This window comes from Camponotus vicinus, unplaced genomic scaffold (genome assembly GCF_025532165.1).
Source record: "Camponotus vicinus isolate PSW18456_S1 unplaced genomic scaffold, iyCamVici1.0 SCAF_8, whole genome shotgun sequence".
Classification (NCBI taxonomy): domain Eukaryota; kingdom Metazoa; phylum Arthropoda; class Insecta; order Hymenoptera; family Formicidae; genus Camponotus; species Camponotus vicinus.
Genome location: NW_028141980.1, coordinates 7,812,574 through 7,837,970, shown reverse-complemented (window position 1 = coordinate 7,837,970; position 25,397 = coordinate 7,812,574). Strand labels below are relative to the sequence as shown.

The 25,397-nt window shown below is 34.7% G+C and overlaps 1 protein-coding gene across 16 annotated transcripts in view; it reads right to left on the bottom strand.

The window, feature by feature from the left end:
* Cac (calcium voltage-gated channel subunit cacophony) overlaps positions 1 to 25,397 on the bottom strand; it is a 176,519-nt gene that overhangs the window by 52,710 nt on the left and 98,412 nt on the right. For 13 of the 16 annotated variants that reach the window (XR_014440209.1, XR_014440210.1, XM_083107197.1 and 10 more), the window contains exons 3-9: positions 12,062 to 12,185; positions 11,382 to 11,776; positions 5,905 to 6,008; positions 4,550 to 4,705; positions 4,035 to 4,255; positions 1,852 to 1,955; positions 362 to 477 (exon numbers count right to left, since the gene is read on the bottom strand). Coding sequence is in view for 14 of the 16 variants with exons in the window: in XM_083107197.1 (XP_082963323.1) it covers positions 362 to 477; positions 1,852 to 1,955; positions 4,035 to 4,255; positions 4,550 to 4,705; positions 5,905 to 6,008; positions 11,382 to 11,776; positions 12,062 to 12,185 (1,220 nt within the window). In the remaining 2 variants the exon portion in view is untranslated. Of the gene's footprint in view, positions 1 to 361; positions 478 to 1,851; positions 1,956 to 4,034; positions 4,256 to 4,549; positions 4,706 to 5,904; positions 6,009 to 10,599; positions 10,701 to 11,381; positions 11,777 to 12,061; positions 12,186 to 25,397 lie in introns of those variants that run through there. The other 3 variants (XM_083107199.1, XM_083107207.1, XM_083107208.1) reach the window with 3 other exon arrangements.

Sequence of the window (25,397 nt, the reverse complement as noted above, 5' to 3'; positions counted from 1 at the left end):
CAATATAATATTTGCGCGTTTCAATATACGCGAGGACAACTCATGCGTACAACAAGCTTTCGCAAGCACACTCTTTGCACAATAAAAGAATTGAAATAGATCGAGATCGGAAATATATGCTCGAGAAAATTTAAAATTCAATCTTTCAAGTCGGAAATACATTAATTGTGCATTTTTTTTTTTTTGCTCATCAACTTGCGACTTTATTCTCGAAACATTATTTGGTATACTACATTTCTGTGTATTACTCTTATAATATCTTTCCTGAAAAAAAAAAGCTAAAGTATCCTTATTTTGCGCGAAATAGATTCCTGTCAATCTCTTTCAATTCACGTATTTCTTCTACGGCAATTGATCTAACCTGCTTTGCAGATCCAATTGAGGTAACAATTCAGTTCGCGCTCAAGCTGCTGCTCTCTTCGCAACTTCAGAAAGGACTGTCGGTTCTCCACTTTCTCTCTCTCCTTCGCAAACTCTCTACAAGCGTGATACAGATGACATGGGAGCTTACTCGGGAGCATTTAATTCTTTTATAAAGACTAAGTTTAGCAGGAAATTTTCTAGTAATATCATTGAATATTCTAGCAATACCGACATATTTAATAAGCTACCGTGTTTAAATAAAATATCGTAAGAAATATTTAAAAAAAAAATTATTTTTTTTTTGCGAAATACTTGTTTCATAGATTACTTTAAACTAGCGTGTATTACGGTGTGAATAGTTGTACATAATTATGATCAATTTATTGTTAATTATTCTCTTACATACGTATGTTACTTTTTCCTAATTAAATCTGGCGGTGATTAATTGAAGAAGCGGCGATGCCAAAAATTTACGTTTCTATATAATACGCACTTTGCATTGTACACTCATTGCGTATTCAGAACTAAATATTTATATAATATCTTGAATTTTGTTTTTTACAAAGATTAGAAAAATAAAATTATTTAATTATTTTACATGTAAATATAATACACATATATACAGGTGTCCCAGACTTAACGAATCAGCCGTTAATGATAAATTCCTGAGATCATTTGGAGACGAAAATTCTAATACCAAAATGTTGAGAAAGACTTCATAAAAATGTCCAAACTACGCGGGCCCCTTGATGCGCTATATCTCTGAGCATAAGAGAACGTAACGCGTCGATTGGTAATCTTTAATCTTTTATAGCGCCGAAACTACATCTTCCTCAACATTTTGGTATTAAGATTTTCGTTTCCAAAGGATCTCAGGAATCTACCATTAACGGATTTGTTAAGTCTGGGACACCCTGTATATATCTAATAAGAGAATAATAGAAAGTTTATAAATTTAGAATAATAAATTTATAAATCAGAAAACATAGTAAGCTTTATGCAATAAAAGAAAATAAATATTACACAATAAGATCTTCTAATAAAATATTGATTAGAATTTACTGTATTATTAATTTTATAATTAAAAAAAAATTATTATATGATGGCCAATTTCTTTTCTGTAATAAACTGATGATTTTTACTTTTTTAAATTGTAATAGTGCTAAACACGCTAAGAGATACGGCTCATTATATGCTAACGTTAGGCAATGTCTATTAATTGAAGACCTGCTTGAGTGATCCATTTTAAGTAGGAACAGAACGCAGTGGCGAAAAGCTGCTTGTTCTTTGCTTTCCGATAAGCCGCCCGCCGTTCGACGCGCGCTCTTACATTAGAAAATTCCCTGACGAGGAAAGAAATTGATTCTGAAGTAATGAAACTTTATTCGCAATTTTCGCGGATTACGCAAGCACGATCGCTGCCCCGTGAATTATTTCGTGGGCGTGGGCGAAAAGGCCACGAGAGATTTTTAGGGAAAGTATACTCACCCGCTCAAGACACCAAGAACTAAGTTCAGCATGAAGAATGATCCAAGGACGATCAACGGTATAAAGTAAATCCAGTTGTATTGACTGCCAAGAGCGTCGTTTGTCTGCAAATCCGACCAGAATCGATATGAAGAGCAGTGTCGCGTATACACATATGCACCGGTTACACAGCCGAAGGTATATTAATTAACGGCAGAGGGATCGTTATATGATATAGAGGCATCAGGCTGTACCAAACGTAACGCGATAAACGTAGTCGTCCGGGTGCGAGAGCTCGAATTTATTTATCGTTATTCAATAATTTTCATTTCTCTTCACAAAGACAAATTTTGTCCGACATGAAGAGCAAATTTTTATCGAAAGATAGATTGAATCTCCACCGACCTCATTTACGCAAAACAATATCAATTTTATGAAATCTTATGATACCTTATGGTATCGTCAGAAAGTATAATCCGGGGAAAAAGGAGTAGAATCAGAGAAACATGCCATATATGATGCGAGACTACTCGCTACATTTCCCTAATCGCTACTTACTATCTCGAGAAGTAACCTGCATACACAAGTTTCAACTATTTAAGCTAGAATAATATTATACAGGGTGTCCCATTTTAATTTTCGCACTCGAATATCTCGAAACCATCGGGGTTTCGGTGAAAATGTTTTAAACAAAAGTTATATGGTTTTAAGGGAGCCATAAGATGGTGTCATTGGTTTTACTTTGAAAAGTCGTTTGAAGGTCACGTGAAGGTCACCTCTAACTTTTTAAATGGGACACCCTATATACTTTTGCATATTCTTGTAGCTTGTCTCGAGAGCTTTCCAAAACACTATAATTAAACATTTTTTCATTAAGTACTTTTCGAGTTATGAGGCTTGAAATAATTTCTTAATTTTACATAAACCATCAAATATCTAGTAAAATATTCATTTTTCGATTATCTTACCTTAGTACTTTTATGTACAAAATAATGAGAGTAATCAATTGGTGTAAAGAAAACAACTATGTTATGGCCCTCTCAAAACCATACAACTTTTGTTTAAAACATTTTCACCGAAACCGCCATGGTTTCGAGATATTCGAGTGTGAAAGTTAAAATGGGACACCCTGTATATTCCGAAAACTATACTTTGAAAACTATATACGATGTGTACATTTTGAGAAAAAAACTTTCAAGTAATTTCAAAGCATGGCATTTTCTTCTAATTGATATTTCTTATCCCGGATTATCCGACTAGAAAATGATTTTTGAGATTCAACAGTTAACGATCAATGATCACAGCCAGTAGATTAATATTGGAAGACTTCAAAATAAATTATTGCGTGTTTATGACAATAAAATAGTTTAAAATTTTCCTTGTTCCATCGGTTAATTATTAACCCTTTCGTGAACTGTGAATAAATAAATATCATCGGTAACTTTACTTTGTGTTACTCATTTAGCATGTATTACAATGTGCTAAAAAATATATTTATATTTAATTCCACTATAAAAATAACCTAATTGTAAGATGGATTAATGCAGTCACGAAAGGATTAAGTACAATGAAAGATACAGTTAACATCAATATATTAAAACATCGAAGAGGGCTGGAACTGACAATGTCATACTGAGCAAGGTGAACATATACGTCAGTGTTAGCTGTTTTTGCATTCCTGAAAGCCGGCAAATTCGGCAATTTCTAAGAACACAGAAAGGGGAGACAGAAATACAAAAATACATCGATCGAAGTGAAAAATGATCAAATTAATTATAAAAGAAAATAAACGTTTAAAAGCGGGTGGTGGAGGGTTAAGGAGATACACACGTATCGAAAAATTGGATTATTCGATAATATATTCTCTCTTCTGTAAAAGGATTAATTGACAAAGAAATTAGTCGGAAAGGAATGAATTTGATACAAAAATGTGATATCCAAATGAAGCGTTATAGTAGTTGTAGGATTGGTGACACCGATAGCAACATTCTATAGGAGACATACATTTGAGAATCTCGATTATCGATCTTTGATGTAACACGAAAAAAAGGAGACACTGCGTGGGACAAATCGTGCGCAATAAAGAGGGCAAAGTTTGAGCAAAGAGAATAAGAGAGAGAAAAAGAAGAAGAGATAAAGAGATGATAAATAAAGAAGAATGAGAAGAGGACTTTTAACACTGAAGAACATATTTCTTGCTTTACCCAGTACAATATGGCAGTCCAGCCCTCCATAGTGATACACTGGAAGACAGTGAGCATGGCGAATCCAATATTATCGAAGCTGGTGATGCCCGAGTTTGGTCCCTCCCAGTACTCCGTGCACGTCGAGATATTAGGGTTACACACGTTGGCCCCGAATGGAGCCTCAGCCTTGATGTCCGTGTTGCATGGGCTCGCCTGCTCGCCCTCCTTTATGATTATATCTACAACACCCAGTATTATAAAATATCTCAAATACATCGAGGGAGCCCCAAAGGGACTCCTCCAAAAAGAATTGAAATTTATACATTTGTTTTTTCAATATTCTCGAAAATTTTTATAATTATTTTATAATTTATAATTTTTTTTATACTATAATTATTTTGTAATTTTTTTTATATTAAATAAACTTTATAATTCTTTTATATTAAATGAAAGGTAAATACAGAAAAAATAGGGCAAATAAAAAATTACGAGAAAATTACTGAGAAGTTGGCGGAATTTTCGAATGCACTCACTCATGTCCCTTATACTGAAGCACGTTTTATGCAGAGTTCCCGAATAAAACTCGAGGCCGATGATGGCGAATATCACGATGGCGAAGAGTACCAGCAAGCCGATCTGCAGCAGCGGCGCCATCGCCTTGATGATAGACTTGAGCACCACCTGAAGACCTAGGCGCAAAAAATCGCCGAGGAGTAATTAGGTCCAACCATCATTCTCACTCGAGATCGATGCGAAATTTTATACTCGGTACAACTTTTATCTCTCCCTGTTCGTGCATTGTTAACGCTTGTTGCTCTAGTATAAAATAATAATTTAATATTTGTGATGGTACAAAATTGACTTCTAAACATCGATAAAATAATATTTTATTTTGCGATGATTGTAAATAACAATTTACGCAGATGTAATGAGAAAAAATACTTTATTTTGTGATATTTTGAAAAATAGATTTTATATTAATCTGATTTGAAGTTAATTAAAAATCGATCATTACTTGAAAAAAATACAAATATTCGATATCACTCGAAATGGTCCTGTCTAAGGATTAGGATATCTCCGCCGCATCTAAATACAACATCGAGCTCTCAATAAAATCTATATGGGCAATACTACTAACATAAAACAAACGATCGATCTAATTCGATAGAAAGCATTCTACAGGTAATAGATATATTTGCGATTAAATATGACTATACACTCTCATCTACTGATTTGACTTCATATTCGTTAATTCGCTCCACGTCAAATCTAGCCACTATTTGAAAAATAAATATATATTCTCGACGGCGGATCATATTTGATCATCGAGATGTCCAAATCTGAGGCAAAGGAGTTTCGAGTCATAAGCATTAATTATTCGTTACTTATTTGTACATAAAGACTGCACGAACAAGAATGCATCTTTTAGCGCCAAATCATCTCTCTCGTTTCTGAAATATTTTTTATTAATTACTTATATTTCAATTATTGTCATTTTACAAAATGCATGCACGTAATAATAGAAAGTGCATAACTGAAACATTTAGCGCTAAGAATGAGATGAAATCGCGCGTTTCTCCGTCCATATTCACACCTCGATCAAAAATATTTATTCCCAAAAATGAATATTTAATAGTATTTTAATTAATCAATATGGATTGTGTCATGTTTAGAAAAAAAAATAAGATACTTTTAGCTAGAGATGTATTTGTGGTGTGAATACGAGTACTTATTTCGTGCTATTTCCGGAGATTTCGCGACAACGAAAGAGTCTTCTCGACAACAGGAGATTTTTGTGGATTCTCTCGTTGCGTCGAGCAGCCCCGAATTTCTTAAACTCGACCGATGCTCGACGCATTTTCAATTTTTGTACTGATGCGCTACTCACTCGGTATGCCGGAGACAAGTTTGAGCGGTCGCAACACGCGTATCGCACGCAACGTGCGCAGATCCATATCCAGGTGTATGCCTTGCGAGAACGCCGTGACGATCCTGCCCCAAAAACACACACACCCGCCACACTTTACTACTTACTACTCTATTACACTAATACTCACGCTACTCTTAAATACTTAGACTACGGCCACTAGATGGTTAACTAGCGTTTCTCTAGCCCGGGAAGAGGAGAAGAAGTAGCGCTATCGGGACGATCGGTCGGAATTTTCGATAACGCGAGAGATTAGGGTGAATTAGATTAGAACAATCGGGATTTTAATCTGCAGCGAATCCCGGAAAGTTAGATTTCAATCTGATTAAAAAAAACTTGGAAAATTTAAATTTAGCAGAAACTCGAAATATTTATTTCTGATTCAGTCAAATAACTAATTTAATATAAATTTCGATTAAAAAAAATTTAACTATTTATTTTATATAATGATGTTTTAGGTTATGTATTATTGAAGTAATGTATTATTTCTTGGTCAAATAACACAGGTCTACAAAAAATGGGGTCATGATTGTTGTTGGGCAGCTGGGGGTCATTTCCGAAGTAATTTTCTGCGTAGAATCCGAATCCGAGGTCAGAATTGGCCCATCACGTCAGGATTTTGAGATATTTGAGGTTATATACTCGAAAAATGGCTTTTTGGGCTACTTTTGAGGTTATGTACAGGACGCACAAAATTTTTTAGCTCTTTTCTTCTTATTGCATCATTTAGTACTACTCTTTCCCTTCAAAATGAGCTGTCGAATGGTCATCTACGATTTTTCCTTGCAAAGTTACGGCCATTTTAAGATGACATGATGAATTCCAAACCCTGCGCCGTTATAGCCCAATAACCTCATGAGCATTCACATTAAACCTGTAAACTTTGAACTATAAACCCGAAAACCTGGACTGAAAACTGTATATATGGGTTTTTGGGGTCGCTGATGCTCATGAGGTTGTTAGGCTATAACAACGCAGGGTTTGGAATTCATCATGTCATCTTAAAATGGCCGTAACTTTGCAAGGAAAAATCGTAGATGACCATTCGACAGCTCATTTTGAAGAGTAGTACTAAATGATGCAATTAGAAGAAAAGAGCTAAAAAATTTTGTGCGTCCTGTACATAACCTCAAAAGTAGCCCAAAAAGCCATTTTTCGAGTATATACCTCAAATATCTCAAAATCCTGACGTGATGGGCCAATTCTGATCTCGGATTCGGATTCTACGCAGAAAATTACTTCGGAAATGACCCCCAGCTGCCCAACAACAAAACTTTGTAGACCTGTGTAATTAATTTAATATACATTTCAATTAAAAAAATTATGACATATTAAAATCAATCATAAAAATTCCAAATAAAAATATTTTACATTTACATTGTTTATAAAAATATATATCTTTCAAATATAGTACATACTCGGAGGGATACACACATTTTTTCTTTATGTTAGATTCAGTATTATGAAAATATCTGACAGAATAGGACAATGATCTATTGAAAAGGGCGTCACGAGAGGAATAAGGTCGATGTATAGGCGTGTAAATGTATCTATATATTTTCTCTCTCTCTCTCTTTCTCTAGACTGTAAAATACTGTATATCTAGGTAGGAGAAATGTTGGGGCGAGCTAGCGATAGTATAATCGCACGTAACTCGTGATTCTAGTTTCTCGAAGATATCAGTTCACTGAGCGGTCATCGTGCGCGACCGTCTCTCATCTATTTCTGACTCTTGCCAATAACAGCAGCTTTCCGGAAAGATTCTTTTCAATCCAGAACAGATATCATAGATAACAGATGCGATAGAGAGGTGCTAGATCTCTTCCATCCTGCCGGAGGATGAATTAAAAATTTTAATACATACCATATTTCTTTTATATTATTCTAAAACATTAAAGTATATTTTTATTTCAATAAACCAATGAAATTTTAATAAGTAATTTTTTTTTCTTTTCTGTAAAACTTGAAGAAGCAAGGAATTATTTAATACTACTAAAAAAGAAAACATTTTTTATTAAAAATCATTTTAAATATTTCCATTTTGAAACAATGATGAACTGAAAATAATTCAACAATGTTCAATGCTAGATTTTTCTTTACAGATTAATCTTCAATTAATCTTCAATTAATTAAATTAATAATTCATTAATCATTTCTTTACAGATTTTTCTTTAATTCTGAAAATAAAACCGAAGAAATAAATTTACTTAAATTTGAAAATGAATTATGCATACGCGATAAATATTTTGAAATGAAAATAAATTTTTGAAGATGATCGAATATTCCAAATTTTAGCAAAGATATCAAGAGAGTGAATCCTTCTCCAGTAAAACAGTAATTGTAGCCTTCGCTAATAATGATGATGAGAAATCTTAACTATCGGTAATGTGAATGACGTCGATGATTGATTAGTTTATGAAAAAAAAAAAACATCCAATATAAGCAGGAAACCTAGCAATCGAAAGAGGGTAATCATCTTCGAGAATTATGGACACTATTAAATGATTAAACCAAGCAACGATCCGGTCTGTGTATCTGTATGAACGTCTAAAGTAAAACTATCTAGTAAATAACGGCTGCGCTGTTAAACACGTTATGTGCTCTAGGAGGACACGTATCCATTTAACAATGTATAGTCGACTTTATTATTTAGCGTGACTGCAGCTAAAGATAGCTAACCACTAAATATAGGCATCGTTCCGCGCACAGGTCATCACATCTGTGTGCGTGTGTGTGTTTTTTTTCCTTCTGTCTACCTGTTCATGAGAGCGCATCTTCGGCGTAATCGGAGACGAAACGGTCCAAATTGCTATTTTCGAAGAAAACACTTTCGGGGTATATTAACTACTAATTAACAAATAAATCTTTCTTTCTTGCAGACACACACGATCTAGTAATTTGTATCCTAACAATCACAGGAGAGAATAATGATTAATTCCAATTTATCAAATACGGCAACTAAACTGCTCGCTACGTGTTTATTTTTCTACGTATGACTACAGAACTATTAGAAATCAGAAATAAGAGATCAGAATCATTAAGAAATATCTAGATTGAAAATGTAAAACGTTATTAACGCGTATATTGTATTGTTAGAAGGAAAAATAAATATACTTGTGACAACTGTTTTTTTATCATAATTATCATTAATTAACAGAATTTTTTTCCATCAATATTAGCCAAAATGTAATTGCGAAAACTTTATATGTATAGTCAAAAAGATTTTTTATATTATATATAAGAATTTTTAACATTTTTTTCTAAAAGAAGAACTTTTATTTATTTGTATGTAAGCGATGTATTTGTATAAATACGCTTTCTTCAAACTTGAGGACTGTATATGTGTATCAAATTGCGATATTCATAAATCTAAACTGTTCATCAATCTAATCGCAAATTCTTCTAGAAGAAATAGAATATACAGGGTGTCCCATTTTATTTTTATCAGTCAAATATCTCGATATTACTTAGTTAGAAAAAAATGTTTCAGACAAAAGTTGTATGGCTTGAAGGGGGCCATAAGATAGTGTCATTGGTTTGACCTTGAAAAGTCGCTTGAAGGTCACGTGAAAATCACCTTCAATTTTTTAAATGGAACCTTCTATTTTTTATTACTTATTCTTGTAGCTTATCTCGAGAGCTTTCCAAAACACTATAATAAAGTATTTCTTTATTGAGTACTTTTCGAGTTATGAGGCTTGAACTAATTTCTTAATTTTACATAAACCATCAAATATCTAGTAAAATATTCATTTTTCGATTATCTTACCTTAATACTTTTATGTACAAAATAAGATTGTTAATGATTGTTATTGTTAATTGCAGATTACATATTTTTTCTTAAAAACAACTATGTTTTTTCTTTACACCAATTGATTCCCCTCATTATTTTGTACATAAAAGTATCGAGGTAAAATAATCGAAAAATGAATATTTTATTAGATATTTTATGGCTTATGTAAAAATTAAGAAACTATTTCAAGCCTCATAACTCGAAAAGTACTCGATGAAAAAATACTTTATTATAGTGTTTTGAAAAGCTCTCGAGGTAAGCTACAAGAGCTTTTTTTTGGGAAGAGATTGCCCCGACACCCTGTATATATATTTTTATAAATATATACATATAAATTATCTTTATATCCAACAAATATCGATCATGAATTGAGCCAACTTTTATTCATTATGAGCTCTAACTTTGTCAATTGATCTAAGACACCCATAGCCTCTAAGAGCAAAGGGGCTAGTGAAAAACATACGACGTTAAATTACGTAATTAGAAGATTAACTTAAGTAAAAGATGCTAGAAAGCTAATAATATATAAATATATATATATATATATAGACAAGTTCAAGTCGATGCTTCTCTCGCTTGCCAGAACTAGACGTCGCACCAACTAAAGCAGCGAAACTGGCCGAAATTGAAAGGTCGAGCTAAGAGTTTCGGCGCCGAAGACATTAAAACTATATTCATAACTATGAGAATGCATATAAATTGCCAGGAAGCACAATGTGGTAGGGCACGAGACTCGAAAGAGGCTGAAGAGGGGGTTAGTCATCCGTTGCTCGACTATTAGCTCGACTTGTTATTGGCAGGGCTTTCTCTCGGGGTGGTTTGTTAATCGCTGCTGTTCTTTCGCAGAACTCTGACTGACTCACTTGGAATTTTCGAAACCAGCTTTAGCGGTCTGAGGACCCTGAAGGAACGTAGCATACGCAGGTCGACGTCCACGTTTGTTTCGGCGAACACGGTCATCGACCTAATTCAAGGATCACTCTAAAATCTATCTGACCAATCGGCCTGGTGATCGATGTTCATGTTTCCTTAAATCCTATGGCTATGGAGAAACCAGTTCGTAAACTACATTGCCAGAATGTCCAGTTTTCTAAACATTTACTTAATGGCATTTTTGCTGAAAATCATATTATTTTCCATAGTTTTACCAATAAATTGCATCGGGAAAGCTGATTAAATATATATATCGGAATATCTTGCCTGGTAATGTTGATTAAATTGATTCCTCCAATATCTTGTTTACTTATAGGAGTAATTAGGGAAAGAGGTTTATTTTGTCACTCGCTTTGATCGCAAATTAATTAATGAACGAGACAATATTTGTTTCTCTTGAGAATGATCAATATTAATGATTTGTCCTATTTATGTAAGAGATGTAAATGTGTATAGAAAAATGTATATGGCAATACACTGAGCTAAAAAAATATAAAATTACTTATTTTTTATCACATAATATTATTTTGCTCGCGTGTCGGATCTAATAATTAATTAAAAAATTCATGGTCTCAGGAAACTCACTCTTTTTTCGCGTGAGTAAATTGTTTAAAAAATACCCACAGGAAAAAGTAGTCAGGAATACAGAGAAAGAAGAGTGGAAGGAAACGAAAGGAAGGACTTTGTCGACGAAGAAGCTCTCGACTCTTACCCAGTCACCACGACGAAGAAGTCCATGATGTTCCAGATGTTGCGCAGGTAGGAGCCGCTGTGGAGGACGAAGCCGAGAGCGAGGATCTTGAGGCTCGCCTCGACGCAGAAGATCCCGAGGAAGTAGATCTCCGTGGTCTCGAGCTTCTGTGCGAGTATGGTCTTGTCAGAATTCGGCAGGTGCTCCTCGAGGGCAAGGACTACGCAATTGGCGATGATGGTGAGCAGGACGGCGTACTCGAAGGGCGGCCACTCGATGATGAAGCGCGTATGCTTCCGTATGCAATTATCCTCCGACAGGATAAACAACGACGTGGTGCCCTTGCCGCCCACCCCACCGCCACCCGCCCCTCCGCCCTGATCCCGGCCTGGTGCCATGTCTACCAGACCAGGTACCTGAAGAGCAATATATCTCGCTCAGAAAATTATACATATCGAAAGATACAGCGAGCTTTTAAACCGAAGTAACCGAATAAAAAATCGGAAAAATTGAACAACGATAAAGCAAATGGAGATCTTGAAAAATGACGAATAAATTATGTATTTGTACATGTTTGATGATCTACCTTTTATAATCAAATGTACGGATAAGTGTGGTAATATATGTCTATCTTAAATATATTTAAAGCGATTTTTTTGCGACTCAATTTTTAATTATTACACAATTTAATGTCATCTTACCTCCCCTCCGAAGCTAGTCCAGTCACCGAGACCACTCCTCAGTCCGGCCAACCTCGACCTTCTCCCGTAGTACTGACTCGCGTATCCAGGGTCCCTTTGTGCCGCCTCTTGCGCTGCTGCCAACCTGGAAAGTGGTTAATGAAGGGGATTAATGACTGTTTGAAGACCAACATTAGAAACCATGATCCAGAAATCATGGTCTATGATTTATAAATAAGTCAATTATATTTTATTAATGAATTAATAGCTATTATAATATAACCTAACCCAACTTATCAATAATCTCTGCTAATTAGTAATAATTAAAAACCAAAGAATGATAAATAATTTCATAAGCTTGCCAACGTAAAAGCCGATAAGATAATTAAAATCACGATAATACATAAATAATGCTTCAATAGTTAATTAATAGTTTGATGAAAGAATTTTTAAAAGAAGTGATCGCTATTTATTTTATTATATCTTCAAAACGAAGCATAAATTAGATATTAATTAACAGTCATATTTATATATTTTATATCTGTCATTTGTATGTCTCATATGTCATATATATGTCAGCCATATAATATAATCGTCAGCCTATATTAGATAAATATCTCGAAATTAAACGATTATATTTTAGTACTGAATATATTATATATAAAGATGTAAACAAGAGTTTTCATTTAATTTAATTTCTACATAAATATTAGTCTCAAAAATATTATTTTTTTAAATTATTACAATTTATATATATATGTATTTATATTTTTTATTTATATATTTTATATGTGTGTATATTTTGACGAGATTCTTGAAATTCTACTTCCAAAATATACGACATATTGCAAATCACCAAATATGTATAAAGTGTGCAGGAAATTTCGGCAGAATTATTCACGTTATGCAGGCGAACGATGCCTCAGAGAGATTGCATAAAAGATCTCGTTAATGACGAACGGAGATGCGTAACGCGGCGGCTCCGGCTTCAATTAAGTGCATTAGTCGAGACTTTTGTGACAGATACTCTGTATGCGTGCTGGCTCTTCGCTCGCGTGGTAGAAAGGGAGAAAGGGAGAGAAAGATAGAGTAAGTGAGTGCAATCAAGGCACACGATAATGCAATAATTCATGGCAAGAATTTCTCGTCGGTGCACCCTTGCTTTCGTATAATACATCAATTGCATGCGATAGCGCTAACGATGAAATTGCTATGCTCATAAAATCGCAACGTTTGATTCAAAAAATGAGAAAAAAATTAAATCCATATATTATCTTTATGATAAAACATTTTCGGTAAAAGAGATATATGTATATTATAATATGAATACATAATCTCAAAATTTATTATAATTTTGCATTATAACATTTCATACATTAATATATTTCACATACATTATTAACATATTTTATATTTTATTTTTTATTTTCATACCTTATATAAGAGACTTTTAATTGATTAATATTTAAAGAATTGGAAAGTTATGTACGAAGAGTAATAAAATTCTAAAGTTTGTAAGAGAAGCACTTTAGTAATTTTATTAATTAATTCTAAATTAATTAATTAAATTTTTTATATTCGTTATAATAATATATATATATATATTCTCTATCGATAATTATTCAAAAAATTTCATATTTTTCAAATATTAATCAATATTTCATAGATGTAATGTTTAAAATTAATAATAAAAAATTTAAATATCTAATAATAACTTAAAATAATCTCTAACTAACTTTAAATAATTTCTATAAGGATACGATCAATAAATCAGAATACTTTTCTAATCTGATATTAGCGATTTAATCGAACGCCACAAATTCACTCGCTGTTCTAAAAAAAGCACGATGCTGAATTTGCACAATACGACGAGGAGTCTATTTTCGATCGATCGTAGCTGAATTTGGGATATCTCTCGAAAACCAAGAGTGCTTGAGATCTTTTTGAGAAGATCGATATACGCTCTATTTTTCCTCTAACAAATACAATCGAGCGGCGTAAAATATGGTGACTGAGAAAAGCACATCTCTTCGCAGAAGATTTATTTGGTATTATATGAAATTCGATATTGATAAATCTAATTTTTTTATTATTAATTCTAAGGATTTAATATGCATCAGATATTGCAAGTTTATGTAATAATTGATCGAACATTCCCTATTTTCATGTGTGTAAAGATTATTTTTACTTTAATTTTAAACAAATTATGTAAAAATTGTAAATATCAAATATCTAATAATTATATAGTTCACACACTATTAACGTATCAAGATGTTTTGAAATTAGAAAAAGATATATAGATTGCGTTATAAGTTAATTGAAGCATTTGTAAAGAACTTTTTTTTTCACCTCACTCGAAAACAATAAAGTATGATAACAGATAAAGTTTCGCGATTTGCACATGGCCGACATACGACATTTAGGTGAACGAGAAAACGACTCGAAGGAAAAAGTTCGCGTCGAGATTGTTCGATTTTATGTATCCGGAGAATCGAATATAATACGGAGAGCGAGCGTGGTGTAGCGTCTGCCAATTTTATCAGCTACTTCCAGCGCTCCCTTATCCTGCTTTACGAGACCCTTTCTTCTCCTTCACTTTGGCCGTTTCTGTTGGCGACCGACAAAGCGGCGCCTACCAGGGATAGAAATTCGCAAAAAATAATTATGATGGCAGTCCTGGTGAAATCGTCAAGCTTACAATAAGAAGATAAGCGTGTGCTCGTTTCTCTCTCAGGCATATTTTCGAGCGAAAGAAGCCAAACACAATTATGTATTAGCTTTTTTTTTTAAATACGTAATAAATATCTAAAATCTAGATTAGTACATATGTGTTAACAATTATAAGAAAATCTCTTTAATATCCGGAATAAAAAAAATTGAACGTGAGAAAAAAATAAATGACGAAATATATTTAAAAAATGTACAAAATAATTTGCAATTGTTGCTAGTGCTTGTTCGTGTCTCGGCCTAACGTCGCTGAATTATTGAGAATAGGACAGGAATAATTGATCCAGTTTGTTCTGTAACGGTGGGATCAATACTACTCTCGAAAATGAATCGCCGACTCGTCCGTATGTCCATTTTGCAAGGACGCACGCTGTGAAGTAGAGCAATATACGTAATGAAAAGATTCAATTGCGATTGTTGAGATTGTTACATCAGCAACAGGTGTAATCCTTCGACGCGATTAGGACTGGAATTAATGATTATTAAAATAGCGAAATGTATTCCTTTGCGTCCCGTCGAAATTAAATCCGCTTCTCATCACACGCATTTTTTTATAATCCATTTTATGAAATTTATAATGAATAAAATTATAATTATAATTTGCATAATTTTTTTCAGCGAACTTGGTAATTAAATCTTTAATATCGAGACGCTGATTAAGTCGTCTCTATTTTTCTCTCTAGTTTTCTTATATATTTATTAATTTATTAAATATATTTTTATGAAGTCTTCTTAAAAAGTCCATCATGTTATCAAAATTTGATATTAATGAAATTAAATTCGGAATCGAACTTGTAGAAATTGAACTATGATTCAGACGCTATACTTGTTCGCAATATATCGCAATCGCAAAACAAATGTAGGGTTGTCTTGCACTTGCATCGAATTGCCGCATGCAGCCCTCGCGAAGGTTAATCGCGATTTATGCAACAACGTTGTGTTGCAGCGCTCCGCTCTGTCGGATCGCAGTTTTTACCGGTTAGCAAGTAACGGCGGGACGCGAATCGTGCCAAATGGTCGTGTTACCGGATGCCTCTGTTTTTCGTCGATAGTAATTAATACGTGCGGAGCGGATGCTCTCTCTCGGTGAAATTTTTTCCGCCGTTTATCGGACCGGTTACTTCATAAATATTCAATCGCGAATATTTCGGGATTGAGGAGAGATGCCGCAACACATAGAGAAGTAGATATTCGAGTCACTACTACATTTATAAAAACGTTAGGTTCACTCTTGAAGCTTCGCGAAATTAAATTTTCTCACGCGATTAAATTTTATATCTTACATTAATAAAATAATGGAAAGGTGACGGCATTTAATACTGGAAAGAACATTAAGTTAATTGCTAAAAGAAAAATGATTTTAAAGTAATCTTAATAAGAATGGAAAAAGGCTTAATTTTTTTTTCAACTATTTTCCTTCCAGGACACACGAAAGGAGCTATCAGATTTGTAGCCATATTTGTAAACACAAAATAGTTTATTTGACAAGATGCTAATTTAAACGTTCTAGTTCTAAAGGGATTAAACATTTCCTCTGACGAAGAATATTTCCGTAAGAAATTAGGAGGGCAAACTCTAGATAAAAACTGCTTATGCCGCAATAGAGTTCACAGAGGAAGATCCTAATTCTTGCTAATTGAAGTAACGAGCGAGAGCTACAAACGTAGCCAGTATCTCAGATAATCAGGAAAGAAATATTTGTTTCCTCTGAAAAACGTGAAGTGAGATAAATTATTCTCAAAGAGTTTCGAGAGAACTTATTGAAGAATACTAATTCTATCTCGGCCCTAGTTAACTGTAGAGAGTACATCCTAAGAACTTATCGATTTACTACATTATTCGCCAGTAATTTGCCTCGCTAATTATGTACATTTTTAATAAGAGTCTGATATTGTTAACGGATATCAATGTAGCTTGCTATATAAATCTATGCATAAAAGATGAGAGCTACTAGATTAAACAAAAAATAACATCAAATAAAAATAATTCCTTGTAATTTAATAATTGACATCAAATAAAAATAATTCCTTGTAATTTAATAATTGATCATAGCAAAGAAAGGAAATATATTTAATTTCTCTCTTTTCTCAATTATAAAAAGCCCAAATATTAATATTAATTATACCCAATAAATGAATAATAATGTTGTCTCTTTCCAATAGAATTTTGACCATTATATCAATTATTTATTAATATATCAATTTCGATTACTTATGTGTTGGCAAAAAATTGTGCGTCAGGTCACAAACTTATTTCGCTGAAAATATTAATTGAAAGCGACAGATTGATCAGGCTGTGAATCGAATATATCTATATAGACGGCCAGGCGCCAACGAAAGAGAGACGAAGGAACATTAAAAATAATTGACCTTCGATTCCGGATCGACAGCAGCAACGCGACGCCGTCGACCATCGCGTCGCAAGGCCGTTCCATTATTTTTCCTTTTTACAAGAGATATAAACCTTTTCGAATGTTATCTCGCCACGTCACAGATTCAGAGGCGCGGGCCTCGCAAAGAAATCATCTCCGATGCATACTCGACCGAGGCGGTTCGATTTCATCGAGATCAATACATGGGAAACATCAACCCCTCATCTGTGCTCTCGTTTTAACGATATTCCCGCGTGATATAATCTTCGAACAATCGACTCGATGCTGAAACGTACATGTTTGCTCTTCAAGTTATTCTACATATGGCAGTAAACACATCTCCCCTTTAAGGGGATCCCTCATTGAACGGCGCCCTCATCTAAATCCTCATCCCGTATCTCTCTCTATCACGTTATTTATAAAGAAGATAAAGAGCACTGCTTTTTCTACTCTACTTTACCGACAGGTACGTACGGACCGAAATTTTTGGGCAGGTACCATTTATTAATTAGACTACTAAACTCAATTTTCACAATTCCACAAGTTTTTATTGTGCAGTCCGCTGTTGGGTACGCTATTGTTTTGTGCATAAAAGCTACAAAACATTTATACAAGGCTAATGTCTTTATGAGGTGATAGCTTTAGACGCCATGTTGATCTAAGAAGTCGATAAATAAATATATAATATTTTATACTTTTTTCTCTTTCTCAGTATATAATCGGTTTCGCTGTGTCCGTTTGCATCTATACTTCAACCGTAGAAAAGGATTTTTAATTCTATGCAGGTAATAAAAAATGGCACCTGTCCAAAAATTACAGTGTTTTGTCGATAAAACAGATATGTTGATGGACGATTTTGTAAATTTAGTGCATTATGGAATGTGTAAGCGTTAGAATCGCTTACTACATATTGTGTTAAGGATGACGTAATTTGTCTCTAATTGATTCATGGATTTTGATTAAAGATTAAAGCACAGCTCTACTATATAATTATGCAGGTTTTATATTTGAGAAAGGGTTATTAATATTTTCTATTCAATTCGTTTGTTTTTAATTCAATTCATGCACATCAATCACTATTTTATTGCATAAAGTTTATTCATTGTTCACATTTGTATCGAATAAATTATGATTAGGTTATTATTGATATATAATTTATCTTCCCATAGGGATTTTCTACTTATTATTTAAAAAAAATTTAAGGGAAATAAAATAAGAGGAACTTGAGGGGAACATATACGGGTTTCTAAATCTGTCGTAACCCCCAAGTAACCATTCTCATCTCAGGCACAGCCATCTATTCATAGCCGCGTGCGAGCCATCTTGAATTATCGGATGCCATCGTGCAACCGCTAATAGTGGTATTCGATAACGCGCGAAACACTCGGATGACAGACTCCACCGACTCAGATTGACCAATCGATTCGAGCGTATTGGCAAAACACCGCGATTACAATCATCGCTAACAATCAACGATTACATTCAGAGGCATTTCAATCAGCATCACTCATGAGATATGTCAATTAAGGAAGATTTAATTTATCAAGGCTACCGACTCCCCATTCTATGCAACATACCCAAAGTGCTCGTTTCTTTTATGCCACTTCGAATCGAAGAACTCGTCGAGTAACTTTCTCCCTGTATAAACAAACAAGTATCACAACCAGCGAAATGCCAACCACCTCAAAGCTCGTGAATCATCACTTTTCCAGGAATAAAGTCATCCGTGATCCAGATCGTCGTCCTCCGGCGAAACGTCTCAATCCTAAGGGATGCCGACGTGGTCGAATCATAATAAGATAAGAATAAAGCAGCGGCGATGCTCACCCCCTCGACGAACAAACAATCTCTATGTGTCATAAGGGCGTCGCCTTCTCGTTGCTAGATCGTTACTTGAAAAACCGGCTTCTGTCGCCGGCTCCTGAACGACGGTGCCAGCCAAAAATCGTAGCTACGAACCCCATGACGGCCGTCACGGCGCCCAGCCGGCGTCGTCGTCCCCACCCCGGCTACCACTCCGGCTGCGGGACCCGGGCATATCCCCACATGCGGGGGAGGGTGGCGTCAGAACGTTGCAGAGGGAGCGTCGAGGAGAGCGGCGTCAAGGGGTGCGTCGCGGAGGGAAGTCCGGGGGGGTCCTCAATGACGTCACGTCAGCGCCATTTCGTCCGATGACGTCAACTCGACGACGACGACGACGACAACAACGACAACGATGACTGCCGGCTGCGTAACTACCCTCTAGCCTCCTCACCTTGTACTTGTAGTGCACGTGTGACCAATGGCATGTGTAGCATCGCATACGAGCGTCTATATGTGTTTAGGAAGATTTATTACCATTTTACACGTTCGTGAACGTGAATAAATGAACTCTTCAGTTTTTACGATTCGACACGACTGCGAAGTAAGACACTGCTTGTTTCCCTTTGCGTCAATTTTAAAGATTGCATCGTTCTGTTTTATCTTAATTGCAATTAAAATGTCTGCTGAAAGAAGCGAATAAATCTACTTTTATTAAAAAACATATCACAGTTGTAATGTTATTTAAATTCGATTGCTAAACTCTTTATGATGCAAGAAACAGACTTTCTTGAAGATACTTTGTTACGTTCAAAGTAAAAATTACAACAGCAGAGACTACCCAGCAAACACCAAATAACAGTTATATAATTGTTAGTTATAATTTCCCCCTCAACAATATAACTGTTACATAACATGTAACAACTAACAATTATATAAATGTTACTTGGTGTTTGCTGGGTAATTACACTCATACACGCTCGTATGCTTTCTAGATGATCTTTCGAATAATCAGTTCTTAATTTCGCTCCTATAATTTTCAATTTTTTATTAATAAAAAATAATAGATTTACACACTAAAATTATTTTGTCTTTTATACTACACGTAAAGAAATATTTACTTTTAAAATAAATTTATGGTAAATTATTTTTTCCTTACTGCAAGAGAGAAAAAAATTATAGAAACTTTTGCTGTTCTATTTTAACTAATTCTCCTTTATAAGCATGAGACTGCACTAACCGGCCGAGAAACGGATTCGTATCCTAATGGCTTAATTGTGTCGGACTTAACTCATTCTCCGGACTTGGCTGTTACAATACAAGCTTCTCGCCTGGACATACAACCCTCTCATGCACAAACTTTGCTCCGATTTGATTATGAGTAATGTACCTTTGGTCACATGAATATTGCAGAGAAGCAAATGTCTTGAGTGAAAGATGCAAACAAATGCAGTTATGTCGAGATAAAGGCGTAATATATTTTGTACGAATAAACTTTGTAAATTTTCTTCTTTTATAAATTTTTGTCCGCAATCAAATTTGTTTCATTTTGGTTGTTAATTGTACTATTATTAAGTATATTGACCTTTATATTGTCACGCATCACAAAAGATCTTAAAATTAATAAATTAACATTTTAATGTCTACATTTTACACAATAAAGGATTGTACGATTGAAATCTGTCATCTTCGATTAGAAGAAATGCAGAAAATTTTGTTGATATTTCATTATTCTGTTATTAGACGAAATCATTATTAAACGAAAATCATTGCTCTGTAAAACCGGAAACAGTCACGAATTTATGGACGCACGCTCCCTGTGCGTGTGAGCATACATGTGTGTTATCGAGCATGCGAATCGAGGTATGTCGACAGAATGCTTCTGGGTTCGAATACATCTCGATCATGACCGCGATCGAGTGGCAGGCCGTGCTCGATTTGACGTTCAATGATTAATACAACTCGGTGTTGGATCGGACAGATAGGGCAGCGTCGAGAAAGGGCAGCAGAGATGACGTTATTTAATTCGATGGAAATAATTGATTCGCTTTCATTTATATAACTGATGCTTGCTATCATTTATGTCATTTTATAATCGACATAACGATGAGTTTGTGTAAAAAAAAAAAAAATACATTTGATATTGCGCAATTATGAAATTGTTATATAATTTCATTTAGATAAAATTAAAAGGGCATATATTTAAGGAATGCAGCAAGCAATCCCCGAACGTCTTCGTCAAAAGTTATAACGAGCCGTCAATTTTAATACAGGATGTCGCGCGCTTTCAACAGCGTGGGTCGTATTGAACTCTTTCGTCGACGATGTAAATGCCGCCTGATAGCGGGAAATGGTTGGTAATTGACGGAATCAAGCCGGAAGGTAGGCGACTTCCAGAATGCGGCCGAAAGTTCCGCCCGGCAAATCCCCGAAACGCCCGCCGAGAATATCCATCCCGCGGGTGCGACTCGTAAATGGGGCAGAAGCGACGTCGAGAGTGCAGCAGAGAGTGACATACTCAACGGGGTCGCGCGATAAATTATCTATCGGGGGAAGCTGCGAGGGAAAATACGCGGAACGTCGCGTCGCGTCGTGAGAAATTTACTCACGAGTCCCGCCTTATCTCTTAACACGAAAGTCGTTTCACCGGAAGATTTACCTTTCGCGAAAATATATTATCTGCGTATGCATTTTTTATTATTGTACTCATTTCCTTATTCTCTTTCTCTTTCTCAAAGCTTACGTGTATATTCCGTTTTCCAAGTGGTAAAAATAGAATTATACAGGGTGTCCCGGACTTAACGAATCAGCCGTTAATGGTAGATTCCTGAGATCATTTGGAAACGAAAATCTTAATACCAAAATGTTGAGGAAGATGTAGTTTCGGCGCTACAAAAGACTAAAGATTACCAATCGGCGCGTTACGTTCTCCTGTGCTCAGGGACAGCGCATCAAGGGACCCGCGTACAGCGCGATAAGTTTGAACATTTTTATGAAGTCTTTCTCAACATTTTGGTATTAGAATTTTTTTTTGGTATTAGAATTTTCGTCTCCAAATTACCTCAGGAGTCTGCTATTAACGGCTGATTCGTTAAGTCTGGGACACCCTGTATATCACTCTTGCGTACTCTTACAAATGAGTTCGTCAAAATCTGAAAAGCGGTAACTACAGAGAACGTTGCTACTGCTTTCTCGTATATTATGATGAATGAGTTCGCTGAGCTCTAATATAAATTTTGCTAGACCAAAACGAAGCTAAATTAAATTTTGCCAACCTAATTTCTTGTCATAAGTGAAATAAAAGAGAGAGAGAGAGAGAGAGGGAGAGAGAGGCTGCCTTTTATCAGTCTAATGTATTGATTTATTACTAATATTACGTACAGTAATTTCTTCTAAATGCCTAAATATACATATCCCGCTTCTATTATTTTCCTTTACTTTTCCAATTATCGAGAGGATAATGCATTTATAATTGAACTATAACGACTAGTTACTTTGTCTATAATATAATGGGAAAGAATATGTGGTGAAAGTCGTATAATTAAATAATTTGAACTAAAAAAAATTTTTAATTTGAACATGAAACCATTCGGGTTTCTCTAATTATTGTCTCTAACGAATCCCCCGAATGCACGCATTGCCTATCGATTGCAAGCGCGAGCTAAAAATCTCACTAATAATGAGCACCCAACTAATGGCTAGCGCGACTGACGTAATTCGAAGCTTTCTGGAAGCAAATAGAGAGAGAGGAAGAGAGAAAGAAAGCGAGAAAGAGAGAGAGAGAGAGGGGGGGAGAGAGAGAGTCGAATCGAAAGGTAATTTCGCTGCAACATGTAGGCGGCTATTATGGCTGGATACCTTTCCTCTGTTGACCACCCTTTTTTATCCTCTTTCACACATTTGCTCGCACATTTTACGCAGCTGTAACGCACGGACAGTTAGCTATTAGCACTATTTACACGCTAGTATTAGACTCATCCGGTGACCGCTGGTTTTTTAATTGCGCGACAATTTTTCTTCCATTATTCTTGACGATAAACTGCGTCATTATTCCGCCATTCATCGTAAATTTTTCATTAATTATTGGTAATTATTTCACCTCTTTGTACTATTATATTAAATATTCAGAATTGCTCATTAATTTACATGATTTTAATATGTGAACAGTATTATTAATGCTACTTATGTGTCTCTGAACTCGCATTAGACTCGTGCACAGCTTTCCCTAGCTTCCTAATGATCCCTAGCTTTCTAATTGACCAACTGTTTTCCTTCTGCTAATAGTATAATAATAATATGCCATTTTATCCCTTACCACAAGTTTTAATTATCTGTTAATGATTATTAAGTTTTTGCCATTATATTGTAAATACTATTAAATTTTATTAATTTACAAATTCCTTCGAAAACTGCGGAAAAAATCATCTTATTAAAAAATAATCAAAAGCAATTATCAATTATTTCTATTATCAATAAAACAAACTTTTAATAATGTGTAATAGAAGAAATAAATATGAATTCTTTTTCACTTGTAATCTCCAATAAAGATAAACAAGCTGTTTTATCAATCATCAAATGACCCTGCGTTGGTCTTGACAGAATATCTTTCTTTCTAAAACTTTAATATCTCGCACAGTATACTTTTTGCGGCTGCGCGAAATCGAATGCGGAATAACTTGCGGAAAGTACGAGCGGAAGAAAGAGTGTGTTTTCGCGAATAATGGCCGAGCAAATATTTGCACAGATCAAATCGTAAATTACGATGATCGGAGACTGCAATCAGAGCGTTTTTTTTTATCATCGAATCAATTGGCTGCAACACCATCGGCCTATTCGAGGCTTCATTCACCGACAATCCCCCATGAATCACACAGAAGCTATACAAGTGAATCAATCGCGATCACAAAAGACAGATTAAGATTTACATAGTTATGGAATGATTTCCATAAATCTTCTTCAAAGTTTTTTTTTAAATCTTCCGTTTTATTAAGATTCAATTATAAATTATGAAAAAACGTACACGTGGGAAAATATTTTTGGTAAAAAAATTTCTTTTATATGTTACAATTCCAAAAATTTTGGATATCTGCAATTTCTTATAACAAAAAAAAAAGATTAATTCCTTGAGTAGATTATCACAATTTCTTTTTTAATTTCTCTTGTTTTATATTTAATATAAATAATTTTAAAAATGCTGGTATTCTTTTCTTGCATAAACCGTTTGTAAAAAAATTTCTTTGAAAGGAGACAATTTATTATAAAATAAAAAAGACGATAAGAATAATTGAATTCAAGAGCGTTTTGTGGGAACGTTGCCGACATGCAAGAATACTACTTTCGAGAAGCTCCGAAGAATCTATTTGGGACAAGGTTTATCCCTTGCGCGGAAATTAGCGAAGACAACGGGAGAGAATCGAAGGAAACGCGACGTCGCGACGTGAATCGTCAGGTTAGAGCGACTGTCGCGTTGGCAAGCTCTCAAATCTCGATCCAAATGATACATAAGAAAGTTGCGTATCAGCAAGGGAGTTGCAAGTTCGGGATTGGGAATGAGATTTAAGGAATGAGAGGATATGTGTTACAAATATATGCGAAATGTCTGGCATCTATAAACGCTTTTACGAAAAGCATATTGATGATTTTAGAAAAGTAGCTGGAATTTACGAGATTTAACGCGAAACTCGCCAAGAAATCTCGATATCGTAATCTGAGAAATTGATCAATTGATATTCAATAAGGCTCTATTTAATTTTAAGGCATCTATTTAATTTTATTACATCAATAACATTATTCGTTATTACGCGTAAAAGCCGAAAAAATATATAAATACCTAGTGATCCGCCGATAAAGTAACCTGAGAATTTGGATTCGATAGTTTGGCATGGCTAGTAATATTTAGAAAATCCACCACTGAATATCGATGACCTCTAAAAGAAAGGATAGGAGAAGACGAGAGAGATCCGACATTCGAGACGTCTGGCTCGATACTGCTGCTACTACTGGCTGCACATGCGGATAGTAGATGTAACTAATCTTAAACACGTTTCGAAGGTCTTGGTGGATGATGAATCGGATTTTCCCATGAAATCGATAACAAGGAATCTTTTCTTTTTCTTAGGGAAAGAAAGATGAATATTTTATATAATAATTATTATAACGTTGATTGCGAGATGAAAGCAATTTTTGCGACTTGCAATTCGTAATATCGTTACAATCATTACATAATATTCGCAATTATTTCTTCATTATTGATAAAAAATATATTTCCATAGAATTCCAAAGGTCAATTAAAAAATACATTGATATACTAGTCATTCCGAGAATTCAACAACGTTTTACTTCCTGATGATAGTCATCGATGAATGGCTAGTACACGCGATTACGAAAAGGCAAGCGAGGCCTTCCGAGAAGAACCGCGAGTTTTCATTGATACCAAGGTTAGATTTAGGGCGGTACACT